The sequence below is a fragment of the Propithecus coquereli genome, unplaced genomic scaffold (genome assembly GCF_000956105.1).
Source record: "Propithecus coquereli isolate 6110/MARCELLA unplaced genomic scaffold, Pcoq_1.0 Scaffold239, whole genome shotgun sequence".
NCBI classification, from domain to species: Eukaryota; Metazoa; Chordata; class Mammalia; order Primates; family Indriidae; genus Propithecus; species Propithecus coquereli.
The window spans coordinates 2,356,949-2,384,529 of NW_012147941.1; the positions used below are offsets into that span (position 1 = coordinate 2,356,949).

General features: G+C 51.6%; 1 protein-coding gene across 1 annotated transcript in view; it reads right to left on the reverse strand.

Annotated features, from left to right (window-relative positions):
- Positions 1-3,815: 3,815 nt before the first annotated feature.
- The window catches only part of ZDHHC18 (zinc finger, DHHC-type containing 18), a 68,363-nt gene continuing 44,597 nt past the window's right edge, over positions 3,816-27,581 (reverse strand). Inside the window, exons 3-9 of the mRNA XM_012645906.1 lie at positions 24,603-24,763; positions 11,000-11,149; positions 9,345-9,482; positions 9,179-9,227; positions 8,525-8,627; positions 6,928-7,040; positions 3,816-5,797 (exon numbers count right to left, since the gene is read on the reverse strand). Of these exons, the coding sequence (XP_012501360.1) occupies positions 5,680-5,797; positions 6,928-7,040; positions 8,525-8,627; positions 9,179-9,227; positions 9,345-9,482; positions 11,000-11,149; positions 24,603-24,763 (832 nt within the window). The 3' untranslated portion in view covers positions 3,816-5,679. The remainder of the gene's footprint in view (positions 5,798-6,927; positions 7,041-8,524; positions 8,628-9,178; positions 9,228-9,344; positions 9,483-10,999; positions 11,150-24,602; positions 24,764-27,581) is intronic.

Sequence of the window (27,581 nt, forward strand, 5' to 3'; positions counted from 1 at the left end):
AGAAAGCAGTACAGTTTCCCCACAGCCTTCCCTCTCCAGACAGATGACTGGCCAGATGTGCTCAGCACTGCCCCCTCCCTCTCCATCTAGAACATTCCTCTGGCCTCAGCAGGCCCTGGGCCCTGAAGGGCCTTCTTTGACACTAGTCATCCACCCCGGGCTTCCCTACGTCCTGGGGGAAATCTGGAGACCCCAAGACACTGGGAACGTGGAAGGCAGGGCCTGGCAGGCCCAGGAACTTTGGAGTTTCTTCTGAATCTAGGGAGGCAGCGTTCTTTTCTTGCCGTTTAAGCCAGGGGATGTGGCAGTGGTTCACACCACGAGCTCCACACCCTCAGCACAGCCCCAAGCAAGGGCAAGGAAGCCCCTTCACTCCAGCTCCTCCCCGGCTGAAGCTCAGGGGTGTATCTGGGAGCCAGGATGCCTGACACCTCCTGCCCACTCTGGCCTGTTGGTCCTGACTCAGTTCCTGTCTCAGGTACCTCCCTTTGCCTCCAGGCCTCCATTTCCCAAGTCCAAGAGCCCAGGCGGGCAGGAAGCAGCAGGCCCTGGCAGGGCGCAGAGCTCCACAGTCAGCTGCCTGAGTCAGCAGGACAAGAGCTGGGGCTGCAGCCCAAAGGGGCTCTCCTAATCCTTCCTGCCAACCCCCCCACCTCAGTAGAGCATCCATCCTACCAGCAGGCTAAAGGCCTCTGGGCCTGTAGTCAACCAGTCCTTCTTAGCTGGTAATAACAGGCTTTGAAGGGTTGTGACAGAGAGAAGGCAGCAACCAGTTGCTATCTACCTCCATTGAGAACAGAGGACAGGGCTCTGATAGCAGCAGGAGGGACTCTGGTTGGATTGCAGAAAGAACCTAAGAAATTTTTCAGTCGTGGAATGATCGAATTAAACAGGTGACTAGAGGAAGCTCAAGCACCTTCTTCCCCTGGTTAGTTGTGAACAGGAGTCTAGTCACCTAGCTAAGAGTTCCCTCTACTATTAAACAGTTGCCGTTGGGAAGGGATATTAGATTACTTTTAAGTGATTCAGCTGCTCTGAGTCCTTTTCTCCTGAAGGCACTGCTGTTTAGAGTATCCCACATCTCCCAAACCAGTCCAGTCTAGGAGACAGTGTGGAATGTATGAAAAGAGAATGGAATGAGGTCAGGGTGTGGGACTGCATCCCAGTTCTGTTATAAGGCCTTGGGCAGGTCCCTTCCTGCCCCTGGGCTTCAATTTCCCCATCAGTAAAACTAGGATGCTGGCCCAGATAAACTCTAAGCCCTCTACTAGCTATGACATTCTCTAATTTTAGGATCTCTGAGAGCCTATCCTCCCACAGCTGTATTCATTCTTTGGGTAGTGCCTATGGGTCAGAGGTTGGGGCAGAAATCAGGTTCCAAGCCTGGATTTGCTGCTTTACCAGTGGGGTGAACTTGGGCAGCTCCTGTACCTTCCCTGAGCGTCAGTTCCCGCATCTGTAAAAAGGCTGACATCACTTTCCTCATAGGTTAAGATGAGAAAATGGACCTGGTGCTTGGCAAGCCCTTGCTGAACGTTAACGGTAATTATTCTTTAGCACATAGGACAGTGTGTGGGCCTGTGTGTGTCTCAATGTGGGGCGGCAGCTGGGGAGAGGGAAGGTTCTGTGGGATTGTTAGCCTGGGCTGGGCTCGGTTCAGGGGTGTGATAGTCCCAGACTGGTGTTAAACCCGCTGTCTCGGCCTGGGCCGGGACCTCTGAAAGGTTCAGAGGTAGGCTAAGGCTTGGAGGTCTCTGGAATTCAGATAAGGAGTTCTGGAGGGGCAGAGAGAAAAGGACACAGGCCACTCTTCCCATGTCCCTTCTGGCTTCACTGTGCCTCTTTTAACTCTCCACTGCAGCACTGATCGGCTGAAGCAGAGCTGGAAATGAGGGTAGTATGTTCTTCCGCCCAACCACTGCAGGCCCCGCCCCCAGGCCCCAAAGTAAAGGTGGCACCAGACAGCCAAGGGTATGGCAAGAAGAGGGGAATCTTTATTTTGGTTAAAAAAAGGTACAAGACAGCAGACAAGCAGCCCCCAGCCCTGGGCTCAGCGGATTTTCCTTGGCCCGGCCCATTTCCTTTAGTTCCCCTGAAGAACGCCGGGCTGTGCAGCTAGCTCAGTCCCTCCGTGCCTGGAGCACAGGATACAAGCACCCTTCTAGCATCCTACCTGCTCCGGGTTGGGGGTGGGAGTGGATGGCCGTGGGAACAGTGTCAAGCCAGTTGTGCTTAGAACAGTCATCAAACTTGTTCAGCAGCGTCATCCACCATCAACACCCCAGACGGCTCCTGAAGAAACCTGCTCAGCTTGACTATGGCTATGCCTGGTTTTGTTTTTTTTTTCGTTTTTCTTTTTTGTGGGGGGCAGGCTGTGGGGCAAGATTCCTAAAGAGTCTTGACACCTCACAAATCTGGGGAAGGAAAAGGAAGGTGGGGGTGCGTTTCAGCATAGTATGACATTATTGTGCCGACTGCACTATGGCTTTCTACGCTCTGGCCAGCATGGAGGGGGTAAGGGCAGAGGCCAGCCCCTGCGGGGGCCCTAGGAACACACACGTAGGGCAGGCTGGGGGGCAGACCCTGTAGGCACAGACGGTGGCAGACGGGCCACAGGTTAGGCAGGTGGAGGTGGCGGGTGCCTGGCTCCCCCCAGGCCGCTCCTGGAGAGGCAGAGAGCAGCGGTCCTCAGGAGGTCCTTAAGCCCCTGCACACACTGGAGATCCCAGGCAGGACAGCAGAGGAGGAGAAGAGAGAGGGTTAGCGGGATTGGGAGGAGAGGGGTAGTTTGCAGGGGCTCTGGTGTTGGGGACAGGTGCTGCCACAGCACGTGCCTCTCCCACAGAGAAGGGCCAAGGCTTGGCAGCAGGCAATGAAGCAGGAGAGAAAACGGGCAGGTGAGAGAAAGCTCAGCAGGGACAGAAAGCTGGGACGCAAGAGTGTTAGTGCCCGAGGGCCCCTGCACACCACCAGGACAGGCCCGAGCGCCTCAGAGCAGGTACACCCTCCTCTCCCCAGCCTCACCCTTCACCTCCTTTTCCAGCTGGAGAGCTGCTCGGTGCAAAGCTACCTCCTCAGTCCAGGAGGGGCTGGACTCTTGGCCCTGCCCCACACCCCCATCCTGCTTAGAGGGGAGTCCTGGGGACCCTACCACCGCCAGCACACACACCACAGCACACACCAGATGGATGGATGGGCTCTGTGGGGCTGCGAGGCATGCGATGAGGATGAGATGGTGTGTGAGAGCAGCGGGCAATGCTGGCCAACAGAGGAGATATGGTCTTACCAGCTAACCCTCTGCAAAGAGGCCTGTTAGCTCCCCTCAGGCTGTGCAGGAGATGGCAAAATCCTGACAGGTGTCCTCCTGGGGGAGATACCAGAGAAGTGGGCCAGTGTTATCAGCTGCCTGGCCTGGCTCTGCTGCCCAGGCAGGAGGTGGTGGCCAGGAGGGCTTTGGCTCTCAAACTTGAATCTACTGTCTCAAACATTTTCTTAGCTGAGCCATCACTGGAATCACAGTGGAAAAGGCAGAAGAACTTGGGAGTCTCCCAGCCCCTGAGGCAGGAGGAGGTGGAGGGAACAAGACAGGATGGCTTCTTCCCATGTACCCATGGGGGCTCAGCCGCAGCGCCCTCTGCTCTGCCTCCAGCAGACAGAGCTCCAGCCAGGAGAGGGGAGCTTTAGCCAGATCAACGGGCTGCCTGCCTTCTCTGTATCCCCAGGGAAGACCCAGGTTTGTCTGAAAGAACAGAGGACTGCCAGCTGGGGCCTCAGCAAAGGAAAAGCGAACAAAAACCAAACCAAAGCAAATCAACTCTTAAAAACAAAAGTTTTATTACAAGCAGGAACAAAGAATACTGGCTTAAATTAAACGCAAGTGGGAGCCCCCTCCTCTAGCCAGCTTCCTTCCCACCTCGCATGGCCACTGTAGCGATGCCCAGGGCCCTGAGGCTGGGGCAAAGCTGCTTCTCCCAGAGGGGACCCTCTGTGGCTGCTATTCCCAGCTCCACCTGTGACCACTAGCCTTTGGAGCGAGGAAGGGCAAGGTCCAGGGACTTCCTATGTCATTTCCCAAGGGCTTCAGCCCAGTTGAAGGGCAAAGGAGGGGAGAGACGGACAATTCTCTACTTTGATAAGAAACTATAGCTTCTAGCAGAGGAGGGGCATCCTCTGAGTTTCTGGCCGAGACTGAGGCCCTCCTCTTCTCTGGATGGAGGCCCCCACTTGGCAGAAACACCTTATCCTCAGTCATCTCTGGCACTGGGTCCCATAGTCAGAGCTCAGAGAAGGGGGTGTGGCTTATAGGATGGCAGCTGCTCCCCACAGCCATCACCCCACCCACCATGCCCAGCCTCAGCCTGTCTGGGCAGGTCCCAGCTAGAAGCCTAACCTGGGGGCTGGGTGGCAGAGGTGGGGTGGGGGAGTTGGGTGGGAGAGTCTCCAGCCACAGGTTGTCTGAAGTCCATGGAGGAAGGGAAGATAAGAGGGTGGGGCTAGGCCCCAGCGTGAGCCCAGGGGCCTCTTGTGACGGATGCAGATGCTCCTACCCCAAGGCTCAGGCTGTTCCTGACACCCAAGGGTAGATGGGGGAAGGCAGCCCAGGGGATGTGGGAGCCAGCCACATTTGTACAGGGGCACACGTGAACACGCACATACACACACACACTCATTCACAGCCAGAAGGTCTTTTGTAATAAACCTAATAAAACTAACCAGCCTTCTGATAACCCTTCACCTGGCACTACACAGATAGCGATGTGGCCAATTTTGTCTTCTTCCATTTAAAAAAGGCTATGTAGAAAAGAGGTCTATAAAATTGTGCAAAATACCCAGCATTAATAAACCCGTTTCAAGTATTGCCAGCATGAGCATAGCCTGCCCATCCCCAGGCCTATCCTGGGAGAGAGGTGGGGGCATGCTGGGATCCCTTGGAGAGCCCTCCACGGGCAGGGGGAGGATGAGGCCCCCACTTCCTGCTGTGCTGCCCAGGAATCGTACAGGAGCTAGGTTTTGGGTGCCTGGCTGGCTGATTCAATTTCCTCTGACACAGGCTTCCCCACCCACCGCTAACCCTGCCCTCTCTACTGGAACCCCAGCTCTATCCTATTGGCCAACTCCATACAAAAAAAAGAAAAAAGAAAAACCCCACGGAAGAAAGAACAATGATCATCACAAAGAGAATGAAGGAGCCCACAAGCCAAAGCAGCCGATGGAGGCTTCCTCCCCCACAGACCTGTCCAGAGCTGACAGCTCATCAGTCTCCTGCTTTGCCCTGAGGACCCTGGCTCAGCAAGGCCCAAGTAGTTCCCCCAACTTGGAGGCCTCACACTCAGTTCACACCTCCACTCACACAGGGCTTGCCCTGGCTCAGGCAGAAACTTGGCACGGTCCCCTTGCTGGCCTCCAGAGGCTCTGGCCTCTCCTGTCTATTCTGCCACTGATCAGCTGGGGGCACCCAGGGCCCAAGGCTGCAGGAACCCAGGTTTGGGGAGCAGAGGGCACAGCCACAAAACAGTTCAGGGAAAGCCACGCAGGGTGGGAAATAAATACGAAAAGACTTGAGTCTTTGGCAGCCCTGCTTCCCTCAGATGGAATGGGGAGAGTCCCCGCAGGTGTGGAGGGCGGCAGGTGAGTGCGGAGGGGCAGACAGGCCAGCAGGTGGCAAGTACTGAGTCCTGGTCAGGGGTGGCCTCCTACCATGCTGGCATCGGGCTTGGCTCTGCAGGCTGGATCGTCACTTCTGATGGGCGAGGGCAACACGGCATCGGACTGCACAAATCCCCTCCGGTCAATCAGGCTTCCAAAACACAATGGGGACACACATGAAGGTTCTGCTCAATGCCAAAGCTCCAGGCCAGGGGCTGGATGGCAGAGTCCATCTCCTAGCCAAGGAAAGACCCAGTCTAAGAAAGGCTGAGGAAAGGAGAGCTGCTCTCTTTTCGGGCTTCAGACCCCTCCCTTCTGGAAGGCCTCTCTGTGCTCTCCGGCCACTTGGCTATTGGCCACAGAATTTATTCACTGTTAATTCAAACTGGCCCACCTGTCTGGCTGGCTGCCAAGAAGCCAGGTTGCAGGGGAGGAGGAAAGCAAGGATGAATAGGCATTTGGCAATAGTGAGATTCCTACTTTCCCTTCCCTCCTCCAGGCAGGATGGGTGACAGGAATACTAGGTGGGGCAGAGGACACAACTGTGGGGAAGTCTTCTCCAGCAGTGTCCACAGCAATTTAATTCCTGTTCTGGAGCTCTGGCGCCCCCTAGTGTCAGGATGGACAGGGAGCTTCCCTGCAGGACTGTGACAACAGGCTTCCCCGCTGCCAGGAGAGGATGGAGGGCCCACCCGGTCCCAGCAGTGGGCAGCCAGAAGGGCAGCATCACTCAAGCATGGCCAAAATGGTCACTTATAGTTATCCCTGGGGAATAGGATTACACGTAATATCTAATGCTCTGCTTTTTTTTTTTTTTTTTTGAGACAGAGTCTCACTGTGTTGCCTGGGCTAGAGCCTAGCTCCCAGCAACCTCAAACTCCTGGGCTCAAGTGATCCTACTGCCTCAGCCTCCCGAGTAGCTGGGACTACAGGCATGCACCACCATGCCTGGCTAATTTTTTCTATTTATTTTTAGTTGTCCGATTAATTTCTTTCTATTTTTGGTAGAGAGGGGGTCTCGCTCTTGCTCAGGCTGGTTTCGAACTCCTGAGCTCAAACTTGGCCTCCCAGAGAGCTAGGATTACAGGCGTGAGCCACCACGCCCGGCCTAATGCTCTGCTTTTTAGAATATTTTATACCTATTTTTTTCTACAATGTGCACATGATTAAACATTACAGCTTTCCACAGAATTCCTTTACCTGACAAATGCCCTGAGTGCATTCGGCAGTGGGTGGTGCACAGAGGGCATCTGTGGTATGGGGAGAGATCTGCTCACTTACCTGGGAGGTAGGGGGCCGCAGAGCACAGCACAGCAGTTGGTGATAATACTTTTATGGCTGTAGGGGTTGACAGAGGATTCACCACCCCTCTTGCTGGACCACGAGCCTTTGATCTGCAAGGAGGAAGGAGGCCTGGGTCAAGGACCTCCTTTTGCTTTACTTTTCTAGGAGGTAGGTCTAGAGGCTGGAGAAAGCTGGCCAATTCTGAAACCTCTTTAATGTGGGCCATTCAACAAGGGTGCGGGGGGCCCTCTACAGAGATTAGTAGGCCCCAACTAGGATGGAAGACAGAGCAGAGCCAAACAGAAGCCTCAAGAGAAAACTTTTTGGGTGAATGCTCCCTTCTCTGGCCAGCCACCTCCAAGGGAGGGTTGCAGAAGGGCACAGGGCTCAGGCTGACCTGGGTGTGAGCCCTGGCCCTACCACTCACTAACTGTATGACCCTGGACACGATCACTTCTCTGAGTCTCAGTCCTCCTCTGAAAATAGGGACAATAATACTAATTCTCAGGTGGCATTGTTGGAGCATTAGAGAAAATCTTGCCAGATTCTATAGCTCTGAGAAGTCAGCTACTGAAGGCACTGAGGAGTTTTGCAATAAGGACTACCTCGTAACTTTAACCTAGTTTTCTATACGTATTTGGTCACAGCACCCCTTTTTGCTTAACCCCTGGCAATAACCTGCAGAATCAGCACCCAGGAAACCACTTCAGGGATGCTGGCTGATGTCATTTCTGCTCTTACCAATCACCTAGCACATCATACCCTGTCACGTGTGTCAAGTTTTGTTCCCCTGAATGATAGGCTGAGGTGAGCAAATGTATTTCCTGTTGGATGATGTGTCCCTGATAAGTATCAGATGGCAGGCCCCAAAACAGATGCTCTTCTTTGCTTTTTTATTGTTTGGAGAATGGGGAAGGGAGGTCAGTCTGGCCCAGGGCTGGGCACACAGTGGGTGCTCAAACAATACTTGCTGGGGGTGGTCTGCAAGGCAGCAGGTAGGGAGGGTCGATGGAATCCCACTCTCCTGTCCTGGCTTCCCCCCGCCAAATAAGCATGCCTCAGGGAGCCCCAGGGAGCCCGACAACAGTCATGGCTCTGCTGCATGGAACAGAGAGAGCGTGCCCACAACTCGGCACCAACCCTGGCTCTGCTCCTGCCCAGCTGTGTGACCCTGGGGCATGTTTCTTGGCCACCAAATGGAGAAAAAGCATCCCTGTACCTTCTGCCTCAGGCTTGGCAAAGGGACCCAAGGAGATGATGGGAAGAGGAAGATTCTGTAAGCAGTAATGTGCTGGCCAAACAACGTGTGTCATGGTTTGAGTACTGTCTCCTGCGGGGCTGTGGAGAAAAGCAACTTGGGGCCTTGGGAGCCTGCATCAAGGGACCAAAACACGTGGGGAACTCGGAAGCCTGCATCGGGTCTCCCAGGGCCAAGCCTTGAGCACTGGGAGGTGTCTGGCTGTCTCACGCCTCCACCCATGTTTCCCACGCAGTCCGAGAATCAGGAATGCACTTGGCTGCCCCAAGATCCCTCAGCCCCATGTCCTTCTGAGGCTGCTGCCCAGGAACGTGGGGCTGCTCCAGCCTTACTCACGTCTTCATTAGTCGTCAGGTTGGAGGCGACGAGGTAAGTGTGAAACCCTGAGAGGCCCAGGATGGACCAGATGGAGAAGAAGCAGATCACCAGCTCCAGCACGGTGAGGGCAGTCAAGGACTCACACAGGGTGGTGGGTGGGGAGCCTCCCAGGCACACTTGGCCCTTCTCATGTATCCTTCTGTGGAGCTGTTTCCCCCGAGAGCTGGTGAGTTTTGGAACCTTCCTGTGGCCCACCCACCACTTCTCAGTAGGATCACCTCCTGGGCCCCAAGGAGGGGTCAGGTGTCCCACTCAAGAGCAAGACAACATCAGGACGATGGATGGCCAAGGGGACTGAGAATTCCAAGCATAAAGAGCCTCGGGCATGACATGGTCCAGGGAGCTTGGCATCTTAAGGGACACGCTCTCTTCCAGGCCCCTGAAGACAGGGGCTGTGTCTCCTGAGGGTCCTCGGCCACCCCAGCCCCACAATGCCCCATTTAGGGTGAGCTCTAGCCTACGTGTGAACAGAAGCAGCTGGTACACTGGATTCTAGAAGACGAATGTGGGCTGTACACCATTCCCTTCTGTTTATAGGATGAGGTGTGGGGACCTGCCCCAGTGAAGGGGCCTTGGTTCCCACGGGGGTGTCCGCTAGCTGATAAAGGATATCTCGCTGGTGTCTCCTTCAGAGTGGAGAGGAAGTTGCTTCCCTGAGAGCCTGGGAAAGAAGAAACAGGAGAGGACACAGCTCAGAGGGACAGCGACTACCCGCCTTGACCAGGCCGAGCTTGCTGGCAATCCCCTCCCATTCCCCCTGCCCTGACCCCCAACTCACGCAGCGTCAGGTGGGTGACCACACAGGCAAAGATGAAGGCCGTCAGGAATGACAGGGAGAGAATAAACGCGTAGAAGAAGCGGTAGTTCCGTCTCCCCACACAGTTGCCCACCCAGGGGCAGTGATGGTCAAACCGTTCTGGAAAAGGGCAAGGGGCATGGGTTAGTGAGGGTCTGGCCGGCAATCGGCACAGGTGTTCAGAGGCCTCGCCCCACAGCTGGGCCTTCCCTACCCGCCCTTCCCTCTCTCTGCACCAGCTGGCTCCTGGGCCCCGAGACACACCCTGCTTCTAGTCTTCTGCGCACCAGTTCCCACCACCTGACACACTCTTCTCTGTCTCTCTACCTGGTCAATAATAACTCCTCCTTCATGTCTCAGCTGCGAAGCCACTTCCTTAAGAAAGTCATCCCTTCTCTTTTGTTGTAGTTCGCCCGTATGTATTTACATACTTATTTATAATTATTGGATTGGCCAATCACCCCGCTTGACTGAAAGCTCCATGAGGGGGGCCTGTGTTGGCCTCACACTGTGCTGAATCCCCAGGACGCAGGGCAGCGCCTGGTCCAAAGGCCCACAAAAAGTACTTGCTGTCTGACCTACTACCCCAGCCACACGCCAACAGCCAATGACCCCTGTCCCTTGCTCTTGGACTAGCGGCCCAGGGAGGGGTTGGGCCGCTATGTTACTCACGGACAGCTGGCATCAGAGGCCAGGTCAGAGGGCTGGGCTCACATCCACACTGTGTCCCTGGAGGTGAGGCCACGCCCAGATGGGTGAGGAAAGTCCCTGTGGGAATGTGGGTCACAAGCCCGAGGCAGGCCTCATGCCAAGGTTAGCGCCCTTTGCAGGGGTGGGTGGGGCAGATCCTCCGAAATGAATGATGCCCATTGAGTCACCCACTTCCCTGCCTGCCGTCATGGGGTGTTCCCCACTGTTCTCTTGCTCAGGGAGTGCTGAGCTGGCACAATGAGCTCACTGCCCTGGGAACTGTGCACAGTCACTGTGGCTCAGCTCACCTGGGTCTTCTCACGCAGTGTTTCCCTTACAACACCCTCCCAGGGTAGCACCCTTGGTCCCCATCAGAGCTTCCTGGCCTCTGGAGAGCAGGGAGAGGGCACAAAACCACCACCAGAGTTGCGGGTCAGGAGCCTAAGCTTCTAGTCCTGGTTACCTCCTCTGTACCTCACCAGCTTAAATTCCTCCGTTCCCAGATGCTTGTCCCTCTCAAACCCTGGGAATCAGATCAAAGTCTTCCAGTATTGCTGGTCCTGGGTCACTGGATAGTAAATCATTCTTTCTGGCCCAAGCACATCTGGAATGTTACTGTTCTAGTCTCTGGTTCCTGGGAACTTGGACCTACTGAGGACCAAGCTGAAGCGTGGGAGAAGGGCTCGAGGCTTCTCTGTGTCTGCCCCGTACTTCAGAGCTGGGGAGAACAAGTCTACCAATCCTGGGCTGAAGCCAAAGCACCACAGGTCACACTCAGCCCCTGCGCTGGGACCCTCCTCAGTCAGGGCGAATCTGGGCGAACCAGATTTCCTGCCCAGCCCTGGATATTTAAGACACTGCCCACCCCACCCCAACGTGTGACCCCGTCCCCAGGACTCAGTATCTCTCAGGAATCCCCACATCCCCGCCGGCTGCCTCCTACTCACCCACACAGTTGTCACAGACACTGCAGTGGGAGGTCCGGGGTGGCCGAAACATCTTGCAGGTGAAGCAGTACTTCAGCTTCACCATCTGCCCGTTGATCATCACCTCCCGAGTCCGAGGGGGTGGCCGGTATGTGGAACTGCCAGTGTTGTCTGGGGGCGGGAGGAGAGAAAGATGGGGAATGCCCAGGGCAGCCCAGGGCCAGGAGCCCCAGTGGGGGCAGCTAGTGCTGCTTGGCCAGGATAGGGGAAGCCTCAGGAAAACTGATTCCCAGAAACAAACGGGGTAAAACGTCTAGCCTAAGGCAGGGACAAATACTGGGAGCTGCTACTACGTACTGAGACTTCCTCTGCCAGGCACTGTGCTAAAACTTTACATTACCTGCTCATACAACTGCTGGCCTTTCACAACTCTAAGAAAGGCCATCAGAGGAGACCCCAGGAAGGCTTAGTGAGGCTTAGCTGCATCTAATCAAGCCTAGATCTAGGTTCCTGTTTACAGGAGGATCAGGAGATGGAGGAACAAAGTAAATAACACTATGAGGAAATGGTCAGATCTCAAATGTGGGAAATCTACAAGGCCACTGGCCTGATCTCTAACAAAAATCAGTGTCACTTCTAAGAAGAGAAGGGATATGGTTCTAAATTAAAAGAGATTTAGGAGACAAACAAATGCAATACATGACCCTTGAATGGATCTTCGTTTTTAAAATAAAACAAAACATAGCAACAAAAGATATCTGGGGGGCAATTAGAGAAATTTGACTATAGGTTAAAAATTCAGGGGTGGGTGAGGTGGCTCACACCTGTAATCCTAGTATTCTGGGAGGCCGAGGTGGGAGGATCACTTGAGCTCAGGAATTCAAGACCGGCCTGAGCAAGAGTAAGACCCCACCTCTACCAAAAATAGGAAAAATTAGACAGGTGTGGTGGCACTCGCCTGTAGTCCCAGCTACTTGGGAGGCTGAGGCAGGAAGATCACTTGAGCCCAGGAGTTTGAGGTTGCTGTGAGCTAGGCTGACACCACAGCACCCTAGCGCAGGTGACAGAGCAAGACTCCGTCTAAAAAAAAAAAAAATTAGCTGAGTGTGATGGCATGCACCCATAATCCTAACTTCTTGGGGGGCTGAAACAGGAGGATTGCTTGAGCCCAGGAGTTTGAGGCTGCAGTGAGCTGTGATTCCACCACTGCACTCCAGGCTGGGCAACAGAGTGAGACTCTGTCTCCAAGAAAAAAAAAAAAGTTTTTTTCAAATAATAAAAAATTAGAGAATAACGAATTTTCCTAGATATGATAATGGAATTGTGGTTTTAAAGGAGACTGTCCTTAGATTTTGAAGTTACCTGTTGAAATATTTATGGGTAAAGTGTCTATGTCTATCTATGATGTCTATAATTTACTATGAAATGGTTTAATAAGAATAAAAGAATATATACGTATGACACAAATAAGACACACTATTAACATCCATCAAATTGAGATGGTGAATGTATAGGAATTCAATGTAATTCTTCACATTTTTCTATGTTTGAAAATTTTCATAATAAAAAAATTAAGAGAAAAGAAAAATATGTCATATTCATAGACTGGAAGATCAGTATTATTAAAGGATTTATCCTCCCTATATTAACCTGTAGATTCAACATAATCCCAGTGAAAATTCCAGTAGGTTTTTTTTTGTGAAAATTGACAAACTCAATCTAAAATTCATATGGGACTGCTAAGGGCTAAGAATAGCCAGAGGATTCCTGAAGAACAAAACTAGAGGACTTACACTATCAGATATCAAGATTTATGATAACGCAATAGCACTTAAGACAGCCTGGTCTTGGTGCAAGGGTGCAAATGCTGACCAAAGGAACAAAAGAGAATCCAGACCCAACATGTGTAAGATCAGGTGCTTTATGACAAAGGCAATGCAGCGGTTAGCAAAGATAGTCTTTTCCCAATAAACATCGCTGGGCCCACTGAACGTGCAAATGGGGGGAAAAAAATCGATCTGTACCCATGCCTCCCATCAAACACAAAATTCAATTCCAGATGGACTGCAGTTCTAAGTGTAAAAGTTTTGGAAGAAAATGGAAGAACATTTTCGTGACTACAGAGTAGATGAAAATTTCTTAAGACAAAGAGGCTAATTATACAAGAGCAACTTATCTGATAAACTGCATTATATCAAAATTAAATGGCACTCTAGCCCGGGCAACAGAGCAAGACTCTGTCTCAAAAAAAAAAAAAAAAAATTAAAATCTTTTCTTCATCTAAAGATATCATTAAAAGAATGAAAAGGTAATTTTCAGAGCAGAGGATATTTACAATATGTTCATCTGACAAAGGACTTATAACCAAAATATATAAAGAATTCTTCTAAGTCGGTAAGTTTTTAAAAGGTCAGACAACTAAATACAAATGTGGACATAAGATTTAAGTAGACATTTTCTAAAAGAGGCTGTTCAAACAGCCAATAAACACATGAAAAGGTGCTTTCATATGTTATGTATCCATTAGTCAGCAGGGAAATGCAAATTAAAACCACAATATGCTACCACTACACATGCACCAGAATGGCTAAAATGAAAAAAATAAAAACATAGCAAGTGTTGGCAAAAAAGTACAACAACTAGAAATCTCATACGACCACTTTGGACAACTGTTTGGCAACAACTACCAAAGCTGAACATATGCACACCCAGCAATCCCACTCCCAGGCATCTACCCAAAAGAAATGTGCATGAGATGATGTGCACCAAAAGACACGTACAAGAATGTTCACTGTGACAATTCTCATGATAGCCAAACTCTGCAACTACTCAAACACCCCAATAGTAGAATAGATTAAAGAAAAAGTAGCATGAATTCATATAATGAAATTCTATACAGCAATGAGAATGAACGCTCCTCAGCCATACACAACAATATGAATCAATCTCCTAAACAATCTGTACAGCGGGGAAACCAGACACAGCACGAAATGTTCAAAAACAGGCAAAAGTAACCTATGGTGTTAGAAATCAGGATCATTGGCCGGGAGTGGTGGCTCACGCCTGTAATCCTAGCACTCTGGGAGGCCGAGGTGAGCAGATTGTTTGAGGTCAGGAGTTTGAGACCAGCCTGAGCAAGAGTGAGACCCCATCTCTACTAAAAATAGAAAAAAAATTAGCCGGGCAACTAAAAATAGAAAAAAATTAGGTGGGCGTGGTGGCATGCGCCTGTAGTCCCAGCTACTCAGGAGGCTGAGGCAGGAGGATCGCTTGAGCCCAGGAGTTTGAGGTTGCTGTGAGCTAGGCTGACGCCACAGCACTCTAGCCTGCGCAACAAAGCAAGACTCTGTCTAAACAAAAAAGAAAAGAAATGAGGATCATGGTTACCCTTGGAGGGTGATAGTGACTGGAAAAGGGCAGAGGGGGACCTCCTGGGATGCCAGTCATATACTGCTTCTTGATCTGGGCTCAAGTTACATGTGTGTTCAGTTTGTGAACATTCATCAAACAGAACACTTACAATTTGTGCACTTTTGGTAAGCCTGTTATATTTCCATTAAAGAGAGAGAGAGAGAGAGACAGAGAGAGAGAGAGAAAAGAAAGGTTTACATAACTTATTTGAGGTCCTGCAGCTGGTATGCTGGCAGAGCAGGAGTCTAAACCCAGGTCTGCCACATGCAAAGCCCAAATTTTTTTTTCGCTGAGACAGAGTCTCACTGTGTTGCCCTGGCTAGAGTGCCGTGGCGTCAGCCTAGCTCACAGCAACCTCAAACTCCTGGGCTCAAGTGATCCTCCTGCCTCAGCCTTCTGAGTAGCTGGGACCACAGGCATGCGCCACCATGCCTGGCTAATTTTTTCTATATATTTTTAGCTGTCCAGCCAATTTCCTTCTATTTTTAGTAGAGACAGGGTCTTGCTCTTGCTCAGGCTGGTCTCGAACTCCTGAGCTCAAACGATCCACCCGCCTCGGCCTCTCAGAGTGCTAGGATTACAGGCGTGAGCCACCATGCCCGGCCAAAAGCCCAAAATTTTACCCACTAAAGCCTTTTGGTACCCTAGGCCACAGAGGGCCAAAGTCCCCAGAATAGTGGCTCCTTCCCAGAAGGAGGTCTGAGAGTCCCATGGGACAGCCTGTGATCCAGAGCCTACAGCCATGCTCCCAGCAATCGCTTCCATTGGATCAACTCCCCAGGCAATGTCTCCAGTTTGGCCACTTGCCTCCAATGAATATTTACGGTGCCTACCGATGTGCCAGGCTCTATTCTAGGTGCTTGGCATATGTCAGTGAAGCAAACAGACTCCAGTCTCACATTTCCAATCACCAAACAGACTTCTGTTAGGTTGCTTCACCATCATCTCTACTATAGCATGTTTAAAATGGAACTAAACATCTGCATTTCCTCCTTAAAACTGCCAGCATGGGCCAGGTACCATAGTTCACACCAGTAATCCCAGTGCTTTGGGAGGACAAGGCCAGAGGATTGCTTGAGGCCAGGAGTTTGAGACCAGCGTGGGCAACATGGCAAGACCCCATCTCTACCCACCCCAAAATAAAAAACTAGCAGCACGATAAAGGGTGGGGGATCTAGAGGCCAATGGACACACTCTGAAACCTGGTTTTGTCACTGGCTGTTGTGTGTAAGGTTGAGGTCAAATGAAACTTCTCAGAGCCTCAGTTTTCTCATCTGTACAATAGGAGTGACAACAACAATGGTGAATGAATCCAGGCTCCATCTTACTAGCTGGGTTTCTCCTGATGATACCATTTGCTAAACGTGTGACTAGGCAAATCATTTCATCTCTCTGTGCCTTGGTTTCCCCAGTCACTGAAATAGGGATAATAAGAGTACCCACTCTCATAGGGTTGTTGTGCAGATTAAATTGATTAATATATGTGAAGTGGCACAAAGCAAATGCTTAACAAGTGTGAGCTGTTATGATTAGCTCATAGAATTGCTGAGAGGAAGAAGGGAAGAGGCTTGGGAAAGGGAGTACTTCCGAGTGCCTATGACATGCTGAGCATCTTGCAGACATGATCTCCTTCGATCCTGATAACATTCCCTCAAGGTAAGATTATCATGATCATCTCCAAATTACAGCTATGGAAACTTGTTCAGTGAGAATAAGTGACTTGCCCAAGGCCACACAACCAGCATGCAGGAGAATCAGGACATAAACCTGTTTCCAAAGCTTGGGCTTGAGGTCTTCTTATAAATTAAAAAAAAATTTTTTTCTGGAAACATTTTTAGGGAGAAGAGGCCTCACTATGTTGCCCAGGGTGGAGTGTAATGACTATCCACAGGTGCGATCATAGTGCACTGCACCCTCAAACTCCTGGGCTCAAGCAATCCTCCCACCTCAGCCTCCCCAGTAGCTGCGACTACAGGCATGTGCCACTGTGTTTGGCTAATTTTTGTAAATTTTAAACTGTCATGATGGGTGTTATTTATCTCTGCCTGGTTCCTTATTTCTGCTGATGGCACAATCTGAGAGCTGAAAGGAAGCTCAGAGAGCAAGTAACACAGCCCCTGGTGCGTAGCAGACACTTGATAAATGCCCCTCTGTTGCCTCTGTTCTAACCCCTTCAGTTAACAAACAAGAAAACAGAGGCCCAGAGAGACTAGGAGATTTGCCCAAGGCCACACCGTGGCAGAGGCAGGGGGACCAGTCAGGAGTCTCTTTGTAGACACTTTCCTTTCCTCCTCCCTGCCTGGCCAGTCGCCAGGTCTGGTCAGGTTCTTCCTTCATAATCCTTTGCCCTCCACTCCCAATACCCCAATGCAGACCGGGCCCCTATCACCAGCCTCCCAGAGACTCCCTGCTCCTGGCCCCTCAGCCTTCCAACTCGCCTCACACACACCGCACATTCCTCTACATACCCCTTTCAAGTCACTTGCCAACTCAAAACCCTTTACTGGCCTCCCCTAAAACAACAAGATACAGGATAAATCTCTTGTCCTGACGTTTAGGGCCCTCCATGATGGTGCCCAACCCCCTTCCTGGCTTTTCTCCCACTCCTCCCACAGGCCCCCAGAGTCCCAGCTCCTGGGTCTTGCTGCCCCTGCTCCCCTCTTCCACATTGCTCCCTAGGACCCGCTCAAGCCCCACGGAACCTCCAACAGTTTCTCTGACCACTTCAGCCGTGGCAGGCCCCCTGTCTTGCACACAGCACCTGAACGCACTCGTCACTGCTTGGTGCTGTGTGGTGATGGGACGTGTGGGTGCGCGTGCGTGGACCTCGTCTCTCTAACTAGACTGTAAACCCCTTGAGCAGGGAGTCGTGGCCCTGTGAAGTATGAGGCAGCGGGCAAAGAGGAGAGAGAACATGCTTTGGGTTCAGGCAGACCTGGGGTTCAAATCCTGACCCTTCCATTTATGAGCTGGTACCCTCAGGGAAGTTCCTTAACCTCTGTGAGCCTATTGTTGCATCTGTGAAAGCAGCTGAATAACTAACAATGACCTTCAAAGGTCGTAAAGATCAGTAAAAGGATTGGCACTTGGTAAGTACTTACTAGCAGCTGTTTTCATGAAGGGCGGCAAGGCCCAGGGTCTGGAGTCTGAGAACACCGGGTTCAAATCCTGGTTGGAATCCTATCTACTTGCTACTTAAGGAAGTCCCTTCACCGCTCTGAGCCTCAGTTTCTTCATCTATGAAATGGAGATAAGTCAAGTCTCACCCTTGTAGGGTTGTGCAAGGGCTGAATGAGATGCTTTGAGGACAGCCCTGGGCACAGTGGTAGATTCACGGGAACCACTGACATTGGTCCTGACCACTGAACCAATGCCTGCCTATGGCACTGGTTCATGCCATGACACTCCAGCGTGAAGACTCCCCAGCTCTTTCCAAAGCTCGTGCTGCTACTCTAAGCCAAACCCCTAATCCTGCCCTACATCCCCCAGGGTTCCTGTTCCTGGCCCCGTGCCCACTGCTGTCTCCCTGACTTGGACGAAGGCTTTGGAGCCAGACAGACATGTGGGTGTGAATCTTGGCTGCAACTTACTAGCTGAGTGAAGGGGGTCAAGTCACTTAACTTCTCTGTGCCTTTTTCTGCTAAAAAAATAAAACAGATCATCAAATGCACTGTTGGGAGGATTAGATGAGAATTCACCAAGTGCCTTAGCAAAGTGTCTAGCACCTGGCAAGAGCTTAATAAATACTAGCTATTATTATTCTTGTTGTTTCTATGAAATACTATATCCCAAACAACTGAGTTATGAAGGAACCTTCAGAACAAACCCATCTGTGAGTGAAGACAGCCATAGACCCTCTTCAGCACTGAGAAGTTACTGGAATCCTCAATGGATTCCCACAGGTCCTCTCCAGGGCAGAGGGGAGCCCAAGCCTCTCCCCGAGGCAGGGAGGAAGCCCCTGGCCCCTGGCAACCAGGCTTCCTAAGAGGAAGTGAAACTCTGCACACCCAACTTCCTTAGGCTGCCAAGAGCCAGGGGAGGTGGAGAGGGAGGTGTCGTGCTGGGGCTGAGGCCCACACAGGGGACACAAGCAACTGTCCCACTGCTCATCCTCAGACCAGAGAATGCTGACCAATCACCACCCCAGACTCAGCCTCAGAATCTTCCTCAACCTTCTCCTCCTGGCAGCCACTACCAAAGGCAGCTCCCCAGCACCACTTGCCATTCCTGACCAAAAGACTCAAGCCTCTCAAGTTTCAGTAGAGAAAAATGATTTTCTTTCTTTTTCTGTTGTTTTATCTTTTTTTTCCTAACCACTAGACCATCAGGGAGAGAAAAATGATTTTCAAAGTTTTTTGACTTTGTCTGTCTCACTTGTTACAGATGGGAAATCGAGTCCACTCCAACAGCATATGGTGGGGCTGCAATCAGAACCCTTGTCTTCTATGGCACTCAAGTGTTCACTCAAACACGAGCACCTACTATGTGCAAGATCCCGTGCAAGGCCGGGGGGTGGCAGATAAGGGGCGAGTAGATACAGATGAGTCAGAGATATTTGCTTTGTTCACCCTGTGCCTGCCCAGCATGTCGTGGACATCCAAAAAATATCTGCTGCAGAAACGAAGGAAGAAGGGAGTGAGAAGAGACACTGTCCCTGGACTAAGGGAACTAGGATTCACTCAATGGCTCTCTCTGCTAGGTCTTCCCCTCACGGCTCTTCCCCTACAAGTGAAAAGGTGCCCTCACACTAGCGAGGCCCTCCTGCTGCCTTCCAGATGGAAAGGAAGCCGCTGAGGATGTGATATGAGGAAAGACTCCCCCTCGCTGATAGCCGTGAGAAGCCAATGAATCTCCCCACACGTTCCCCCTGATCCGGGGCATGCTGTGGGTCTCCCCACCCCAAGAAAGCCCCGGGGAAGGAGCAGGCAGGCACTCTGCAGGCAGAGCCTGAGTGGCTGGGGCTGGCCCTGGGCTCCTGGGAAGGGGTAAGTGAGGGAAGGCCCTGCCTGCCCTCCGCCCTTCCACTGTCGCCACCTGTGGAGGAAACCGCTGCAGGCTTGTGGTCTCCCAGCTTCCAGGGCCAGCTCAAGGTCAGCCACAAGGCCCAGCCTTTGAGTGCCCGGTCACTGTCATCCCAGACCATTTCTGTCCATCTCAGAGGTTTATGGAACCCCTACCACATAGCAGGCTTGGTGCCAGGCCTGGGGCTACAGGAAGAGCTCAGCCTGAGGGCAGAGTCGGACAGAAGTAGATCCTCATAGGAGGCACTGTGACTCTGGATCACCCTGAGCTCATTTTCAAACGTGGCATGACCACTTGTCAGCCTGTGACTTTGAGGAAGCTGCTCAACCTCTAAGAGCCTCAGTTTCCTTGCCTCTGAAATGGGTAGTGATAATACCAACCTTGTAAAACTATACAAATGAGAGATGATACAATATCAAGGTCTAACCAGTAGCCGGTCAATGACATCGCTGGTGTCTATACCCCATGTCTTGAGGACACAGGGGGGAACCTGTGGGGGTAGGAGGCAGCATTCAAGGAAGCAACAAAGAAATAGCAACTCAGCCAGGTCTGCAAGAAGGAGAGCTCCGGCCCCCTGGGGCAGGCGGCATGGCAAGAGGGGACAGAGCAAGCACAGGAAAGGCACCGCGGCAGTTATGTGCAGTCTGCGGAGTGCTGGGAGCTGAGGAGAAGAGTGGGCTGCAGCCTGCCTCCATCTCGAGGGCGAGTTTTCAGGAAGATAGAAGAGGATTTGTTTCCTAGACATGACACTAGGCAACTCTGAATCACACCATGAGAAAGTTATTCCCTTTTTAATTCTCTTTCAAGCCTTTGACTCCATCAAGGGGAAAGTCTCAACTTCTAATACCTCGTATTTGTGAGCCTCACCTGCCTAAAGTGACTTCCTTCCAAAGGCAACTGGAACCACCAAGAAATCTGGAATGTTGTTGTTTTTGTTTTTATGACGATTTCTATTCACAAGAAGTGAATCTTGCTTTCCACTTACAAGGGGATATAAATTTTCCTTTTAAAATATATTTAAGCAGAGCACAGTGGCTGGCACCTGTAATCCCAACTACTTGAAACCAGGAGTTCAAGACTAGCCTGGGCAATCATAGCGAGACTCTGCCTCTAAAAATAATTTTTAAAAAATTAGCCGGGTGCAGTGGCATGTGCCTGTAGTCCCAGCTGCTCAGGCTGCTGAGGTGGAAGGAAGCCCAGGAGCTCATGGCCATCTTGGGTGATATAACAAGATTCTGTCTCAAGAAGTAAATAAATAAATAAAATATTTAAAAGCATGGGCCAGGTGTGGTGGCTCACGCCTATAATCCCAGCACTCTGGGAGGCCGAGGTGGGAGGACTGCTTGAGGTCAGGAGTTCGAGACCAGTCTGAGCAACAGCAAGACCCTGTCTCTACTAAAAAAATAGAAAGAAATTAGCTAGACAACTAAAAAAAAACATATATATATATATCTAAAAAAAAAATTAGCCAGGCATGGCTACTTGGGAGGCTGAGGCAGGAGGATCCCTTGAGCCCAGGAGTTTGAGGTTACTGTGAGCTAGGGTGACACCACAGCACTCTAGCCTGGGCACTAAAGAGTCACCCAAATTCTGAGCCAGGGACTCTGTCTCCAAAAAAAAAAAAAAAAAAAAGCATGCCATTTAAAGGAAAATACTAAATAAGAAACAAAGGTACAAAGCGGGATGCAGAAAGGGCAAAAATCACAAAGACTGAACTCAAATGACTGATATTCAGGAAACGATGCTGAAGGCACTAAAGAGTCACCCAAATTCTGAGCCAGGGAGGGCCGGGGACGAACTTGGGTCTTGAGAGACAACTACAACTGAAGGGAAAGGCCGGGCATGGGGGACGGTTCAGCAGAGCCCTGAGCCAACTCAGGTGGAAAATGTGTCAGGTGTGTCTGGGGGAAGTGGGCTTTGGGACAAGGACCCGGGGGACATCCTGGGGACAGACAGGATGAGATTTGTGAGCGGCTATATGGGAGAAGAGGGAGAGGCAGCCTCTGCATCTGCCTGTGAACTGTAACTGGGTCTAGGTGAGCAGCTGTCACTCAGATTCAGATGTCTCTATCATTGCCCTCAGACCAGGAGCTTCCTGGGAACAACATTCCTATCTCTTCTTCAACTGCCTAGAGCCCGCACGATCCAGCTGGCCAGTCAGAATCTCCGCCTAGAGCGACCAACCTCCCCGGTTTGCCAGGGGCGGAGGGGTTTCCTAAGACAGGAGACTTTCCATGCTAAAACGGAGACTCTGTTTGTTCCTGGACAAACAGAGGAGCTGGTCACCCTACCTCAGACCGTCCTTGCAGGGCAGAAGCCCCGGGCCACAAGCTGTTGGGCTGGAGATGCCGGTCCATGGGGCTGTAGTGAGAAGCCCGCACTGTCTGCAAGGGCCTGGGACTAGAAAATCAGTTCATGTTTCTATGAATAGCACCATCCACCTCAGAGACAGCCCCCAACCTTCTCGAAAAGGCTCAGTGACCTTAGTCCTTTTCAGGGAAGTATGTTTCACCTTGGTTAGAAGTTTCTGGCCACACCACCAAATTTGGCTTCTATTCAAGTTTGAGAATTCAAAGGCCCCAGAAATCTCACTTTTAGGCTTGGCAACTGTTCTCAAAGAAAAGTCATAGGCCTTGACATTCAAGGTCCTACAAGACTGGTTCCATCCCCACCCTAACCACTAGAGTTTCCATACCTGCCACTGCTGTCCTCTCTTCCCTCTGCTTCGGCTGCCTGAAGGGCCCCCTCCACACATCTTCCTGGGCTGGAATTATCCACCCAAAATTCAAGGACTGGCTCAAGTGTCACATCTCCAGGAAGCGTCTCCAAGTCCTCCTGATCCCACCAACCCTCTTCTAAAGCCCGACCCCACCTGCGGGGCTGGCCAGGACTTCCACCTGGGAGTGACTAGGCTGGAATCCACCAGAGGGCAGGGCTCACGTCAGATCCATTTTTGGCCTGTCTCCTCTTCCCTCTGCAGTCAGCAGTCAGCACACAGAGTGAACACACAAACAAACACGCCTGTACTGCCTAAGTGGGAGGAATTCCAGCTGTCTCCTGGCCTGTCACCTCAGGAAAGCAAGAATGGCCTTCACAGAAGTTCATCCAGTCTTCATTCATTCATTTGTTTGGCCAACATGGCAACAGGGTGAACAAGACACTTGTGTCCTGTGCTGTCACAGCCCAGTGGAAAGGGCAATCTCATAATTACCACCGTGCAGCACAGGGACAGAGAAGGAAGAAGAAGGTCCTCTGGGAGTGTGGCCTGGAGGGCCTGACCCGACTGGAGTCAGGAAGGCTGCCCAGAGCACAGGACACTGGAGTGGAGGCATAAGGATAAAGGGGACGTGTCCCTGCTGCCACCTCAGAAGACAAAGCAAGGGGTTTGGGAGTCAAAGGCATCTCTGCTCCTTCACTCTCTGGACATGGGCCACCTGCCTCAGTTTCTGCATCAGCACAACTGGTTAACAGGGTCATCCTCACCGGGTGACTGTAAAGATGTGTGGGGAGGATGGACGGACAGCACTCAGCAAACATGGGGATTACTGTTGTCATTACCCACGCAGCTCACAGGAGGCCGAGGACTCCAGGCAGCCAGACCTGAGTCCAGCTGAGCTGGACAATAATCCTGCCTCGCGATTAGCCCCAGCCCGACGGGGAGGAGGAATGGGGCGCAGCCGAGCCTGACCAGCTGCCAGGTGGGCCAGCCCAGGTCCGACCGTGGGATTCTGAAGGAGTGGCCAGTGGCCTGGGTATGAGGGGAAGGAAGTTGGATGTGGGCAAGAGGAAGGTGACCTCGGGCGTGGCTGGGGACGGGCCTGGGCGGAGGAATGAGACAAAGAGCAGACAGAGCTCGAGAGAACATCCTCTCCCCGCTGTTCTCCCTCCTTCCCTCCCAAGCTGCTCCAGAGAATTAGTGAAGTGATTTCCAGCAATGGAGGCAGCAGGGCTCTGACATTTACAGGCTGCTAGATCTCTTCAGGGCCAGCTGGGTGTTTAAAAGCCTGAGTGAACACCACCCTGTTAGGGGAAGAAGCCAACCACGTACCGGAAACCTCCGAGGTCGAGGTGTGCAAAGAGCCACGTCATTTCTCAGCAGGAAGGAGCTGGGGTGAAGCAAGCTGGCATCAAGGCCCTGGCCCCGGTGCCAGCCACCCAGAGGGAAGAGCTGAGGGCCACTGGGGTGCCTGGGGGCACAGGTTCTCTCTGGTCACACTGGCCTTCCTGCTGTTCCTCAAACATGCCCGTCTGGTTTGCCACGCTGGGCTTTTGCTTTTACTGTTTCCACATCCTTGTATTCCTACCACACCATTCAGGGCTCATCCCCAGTGCTACCTCCTCCCCAAGACTCCCCTGACCACCTAACCTAAATGAGCCCACTGCCCCACACCTACTGTGCTCTTCCCCAGATATCCCACAGCCCAAGCCCTCCTCTCCTCAGGCCTGTGCTTCTTTGCTCACATGTCACCTCCTTCACAAGACCTTCCCTGACCACCCTATTTAAAATCACACACCCTCCTCCCAGTGCTCACCCTCCCTCCCTGCCTTCTTCTCTGACATTCTAGATATTTAATTATTTGTTTATTTAGCCTTTTTCCTCCTGCTAGAATGTCAGCTCCATGAGGACAGGGATTATTGTCAGTTCTGTTCACTGCTATATCGCCAGCACCTAGAAGGGTGCCTGGCACATAGTAGGGGCTCAATAAATGTTTGATGAGTGAATGAATAAGCATATATGAATATTTAAGAGCAGGGGCTCCGGCCAGTCTGCCTGGGGTCTCACCCCAACTCTTCCACTTACTGTGTGATCTTGGAACATTTACTTAACCTCTCTGTGCCTCGATTTAATTAATCAGTAAAAGGAGAATAACAACAGTACCATCCTCATAGGATTATTGGAGAGTTCAATAAGATCATGCATATAAAGAGCTTAAAATAATGCCTGGCCCCCAGGGACCACTCGGGTCCATGCTGGCTGCCACCAGGGCCCTGGCTTGCCAGCGCTTCTTGCTTATTTGCTCACTTGATTATCACCTGTCTCCCTCTACTCCAGCATTAGCTCCAGCCTGTCTTGCTCACGGCTGTACCCCCAGTTTCCAGCATAGTGTCGGAGGAGAAAATCGGGCGTCCTCCTGAGTCAGGGAATGCAGAGCAATGGAGACCCAGCTTTGGCTGGGAGGAGGAGCCTCACCGATCTGTTTCTCCAGGGCAGCTGCTTCACAGACAGTGGCCCGGGGCAGGATGCCGGGGTCGGTGAAACTCGTCTGCAGCAGGCAGCTCATGACGAAGAAGAAGAGGATGGCAGCGATGATGGGGATGGCAAGGGTCAGTTTGCGGGCCAGGTAGGGACAGCTAGAACAAGAGACGGAGAGAGAGAGGTCAGCAGACATCCCAAGGGCTCCCTGGGGAACAGGGCTCCAGCACCGGGCAGGTGTCACTCCAGCAAATACCACCACATTCCTGAACAGAGCCTCTCCCCAAAGCAGAGGTGCAGCTCCTTGGTGAGTGCAGCCACTTCCACCACAAGTGCCTGAACAGACATCACTAATTGATCCTTACACCCCACTCCCGCAGCAGAGGCGCTCAATAGATCCCAGCACTTAACTCCTGTACTCAGCTGCAGCCTGAGAATCCTTCTAAACACAGAGCTTCAGGCAGACACATTGTAGCAGTTGAGTGGACTCATTTGAGAGAACCATCTAGCAATGTTCATTCATTCATTCATGTAGTCACTCACTCCACAAATGTTTTCTGAGGTCTTCTTTGGGCCAGGCAACACCTTCAATAAGTAGCAGGAATAACACAGCAGTGTTTAGACAAGAGTCCCTCCCCCACCTGACTTATGGTCTAGTGGTGAAAACAGACGTGCAAACAGGGAACTGCCACACAGGGTGATGCCTGCTCTAACGGGGGAGGGGAAAGCAGTGTAACAGTCAGGAAAGGCTCCCTAAAGGACAAACAAACGCCTAAGTTCAAGCATGAAGAATGAGTAGAGGGTTGGGGGAAACAGCATGGTCCAGCCACTGCCATTGTTCTAGAAGGGGAGAAACAGCCAACACATAAACTGACAAGTAACTAAATTTTATAGTAAATGCTGTGCAGGAAATAAAGGGTATTGGGGAAGCCTGCTTTGTACGGAGTTGTCAAGGAAGGTCCTTTTCAGGAGGGAAGAAGATTCCAGAGAAAAGAAACAGCAAGTGCAAAGGCCCTGAGGTACGAAAGGCAGGGTATCTCCAAGGCAGTTCTTTTTTTTGAGACAGGGTCACACCTGGCTCATTTTTTAATTTTTTGTAGAGATGGGGTTTTGCTGTGTTGCCCAGGCTGGTCTTGAACAACTGGCCTCAAGTGATCCTCCTGCCTTAGCCTCCAAAGTGCTGCTATTACAGGCATGAGCCACTGCACCTGGTTCCCAGGGCAGTTCAGTTAGGCCCCAACCCTAGTTGGCTCAGAGGACAGCCTGGGCCTGCTGAAGGCTTCTGCCTCTTCTTTCACCAGGCAGGCCTCCTACCACAGGTTTCCACATCCCTCTTCAAGCCCCTCCTCCGTCTTAGGGCTAGAACATTCTAGAAGTCCTGGACACTGGGGGGAGCATGGCTTCATGATGGAGTGAACCTATCATGGCTCTCTGTGGCCAATCTTCTCTGTAGTCATGCCACTGTCCACCCAGAAGCCAGAGCCATCTTTTGTAAATGTGAATCAGATCACGTCATTTCCCTGCTTAAAACCTTCCCGATGGCTTCCCATTACACACCAAATAAAATCCAGACTCCCTACCATGGCCATCTAGGCCATGCATGATCTGGACCCTACTGAAGACTTCTCCAGTCTCATTCCATGAAACTCTCCCCTCGCTCCCTCTACTCCCACCACAATGGCCTCATGACAGTTCCTAGAACAAGCCTGGCTCTTCCCTACGTCAGGGCCTTTGCACTTGCTGTTCCTTTTCTCTGGAATCCTCTTCCCTCCTCAGAAGGACCTTCCATGGCAACTCCGTACAAAGCAGCCCTCCCCAGTACCCTTTATTTCCTGCATAGCATTTACTATAAATTGCAGTTACTCATTGGTTTATATGTTGGCTTTTCTCCCCTGCTAGAACATGAGCCCCCTTGTGGGTACGGACTATGCTCTCTGGTTCACCCTTATGTTCCCAGAACACTGCACTGCACCTGGTACCAAGGAGGTGTCCAGTAACTGTTGAATGACTGAATGGTTTTTCCCCTGGTGCCAGGGAACAGAAAAATAGCTACTATCTTTTAAAGGCTTACTAGATACCAGATACTGCCCCAGATAATAAATTATTACTATTATTTTAAGAGACAGGGTCTCGCTATGTTGCCCAGGCTGGTCTTGAACTCCTGGGCTCAAGAGATGCTCCTGCCTCAGCCTCTGGAGTAGCTGGGATCACAGGGATGTGCCACCGTGCTCAGCTTAAATTACTATTAATAATATCTGAAGTATAGATGGCTACTTTGTGCCAGGTACCATGCTAAGCACTTCACATGCATTTTCTCATCAAATCCTCACTGTGACCTTATAAAGTTATGCTCTTCATTTTACAGATGAGGAAACTAAGGCTTAGAGAACTTAAGCCACCTGTCTGAGGTCATGTGGCTCAGGAGTGCTAAAGTGGGACCCAAGCCAGGTCTGACTCTGAGGCCCATACCATTAACCACCATCCTACGCTGCCTCCCCTCCAGAGCCACAGCCACACCTGATGGGGTGAGGAGCTGATATTTGGGAGGTGACTGGCCACTGGGAAGCCTGAGGTCAACCAAGGTTCCAGGAGCCGGCACAGCAGCAGGAAGCAAACCTGTGGGCATCTGCACTCTGTTCACCGTCAGATGCTCTGGCCTCCAGAGAGGCCCTCCCGCTGAGGCACAGAGACTGCCAAGGCCAAGGGCTCCCATGGGCCATGCTCTGCTCTGTATTATCTCAGTGCTCCCTGGCTCCAGCCCTCAAACAGAACCAGCTGGGCCCTCAGTGTCACCCACATGGCACCTCATCCAATTCATGTACAACCCGACTTCTCTGGAGGATGGAGAAGACTTGAAATCTGAGACTTGCAAAGCCTGCCACCAAGTCCTAGCCTCCTGACTTTCCAGAGGGGGACTCCTAGGCCCACAGCCAGATTCAAGGTCACCCAGCCAGCCAATGACAGGACCTGGGTCTC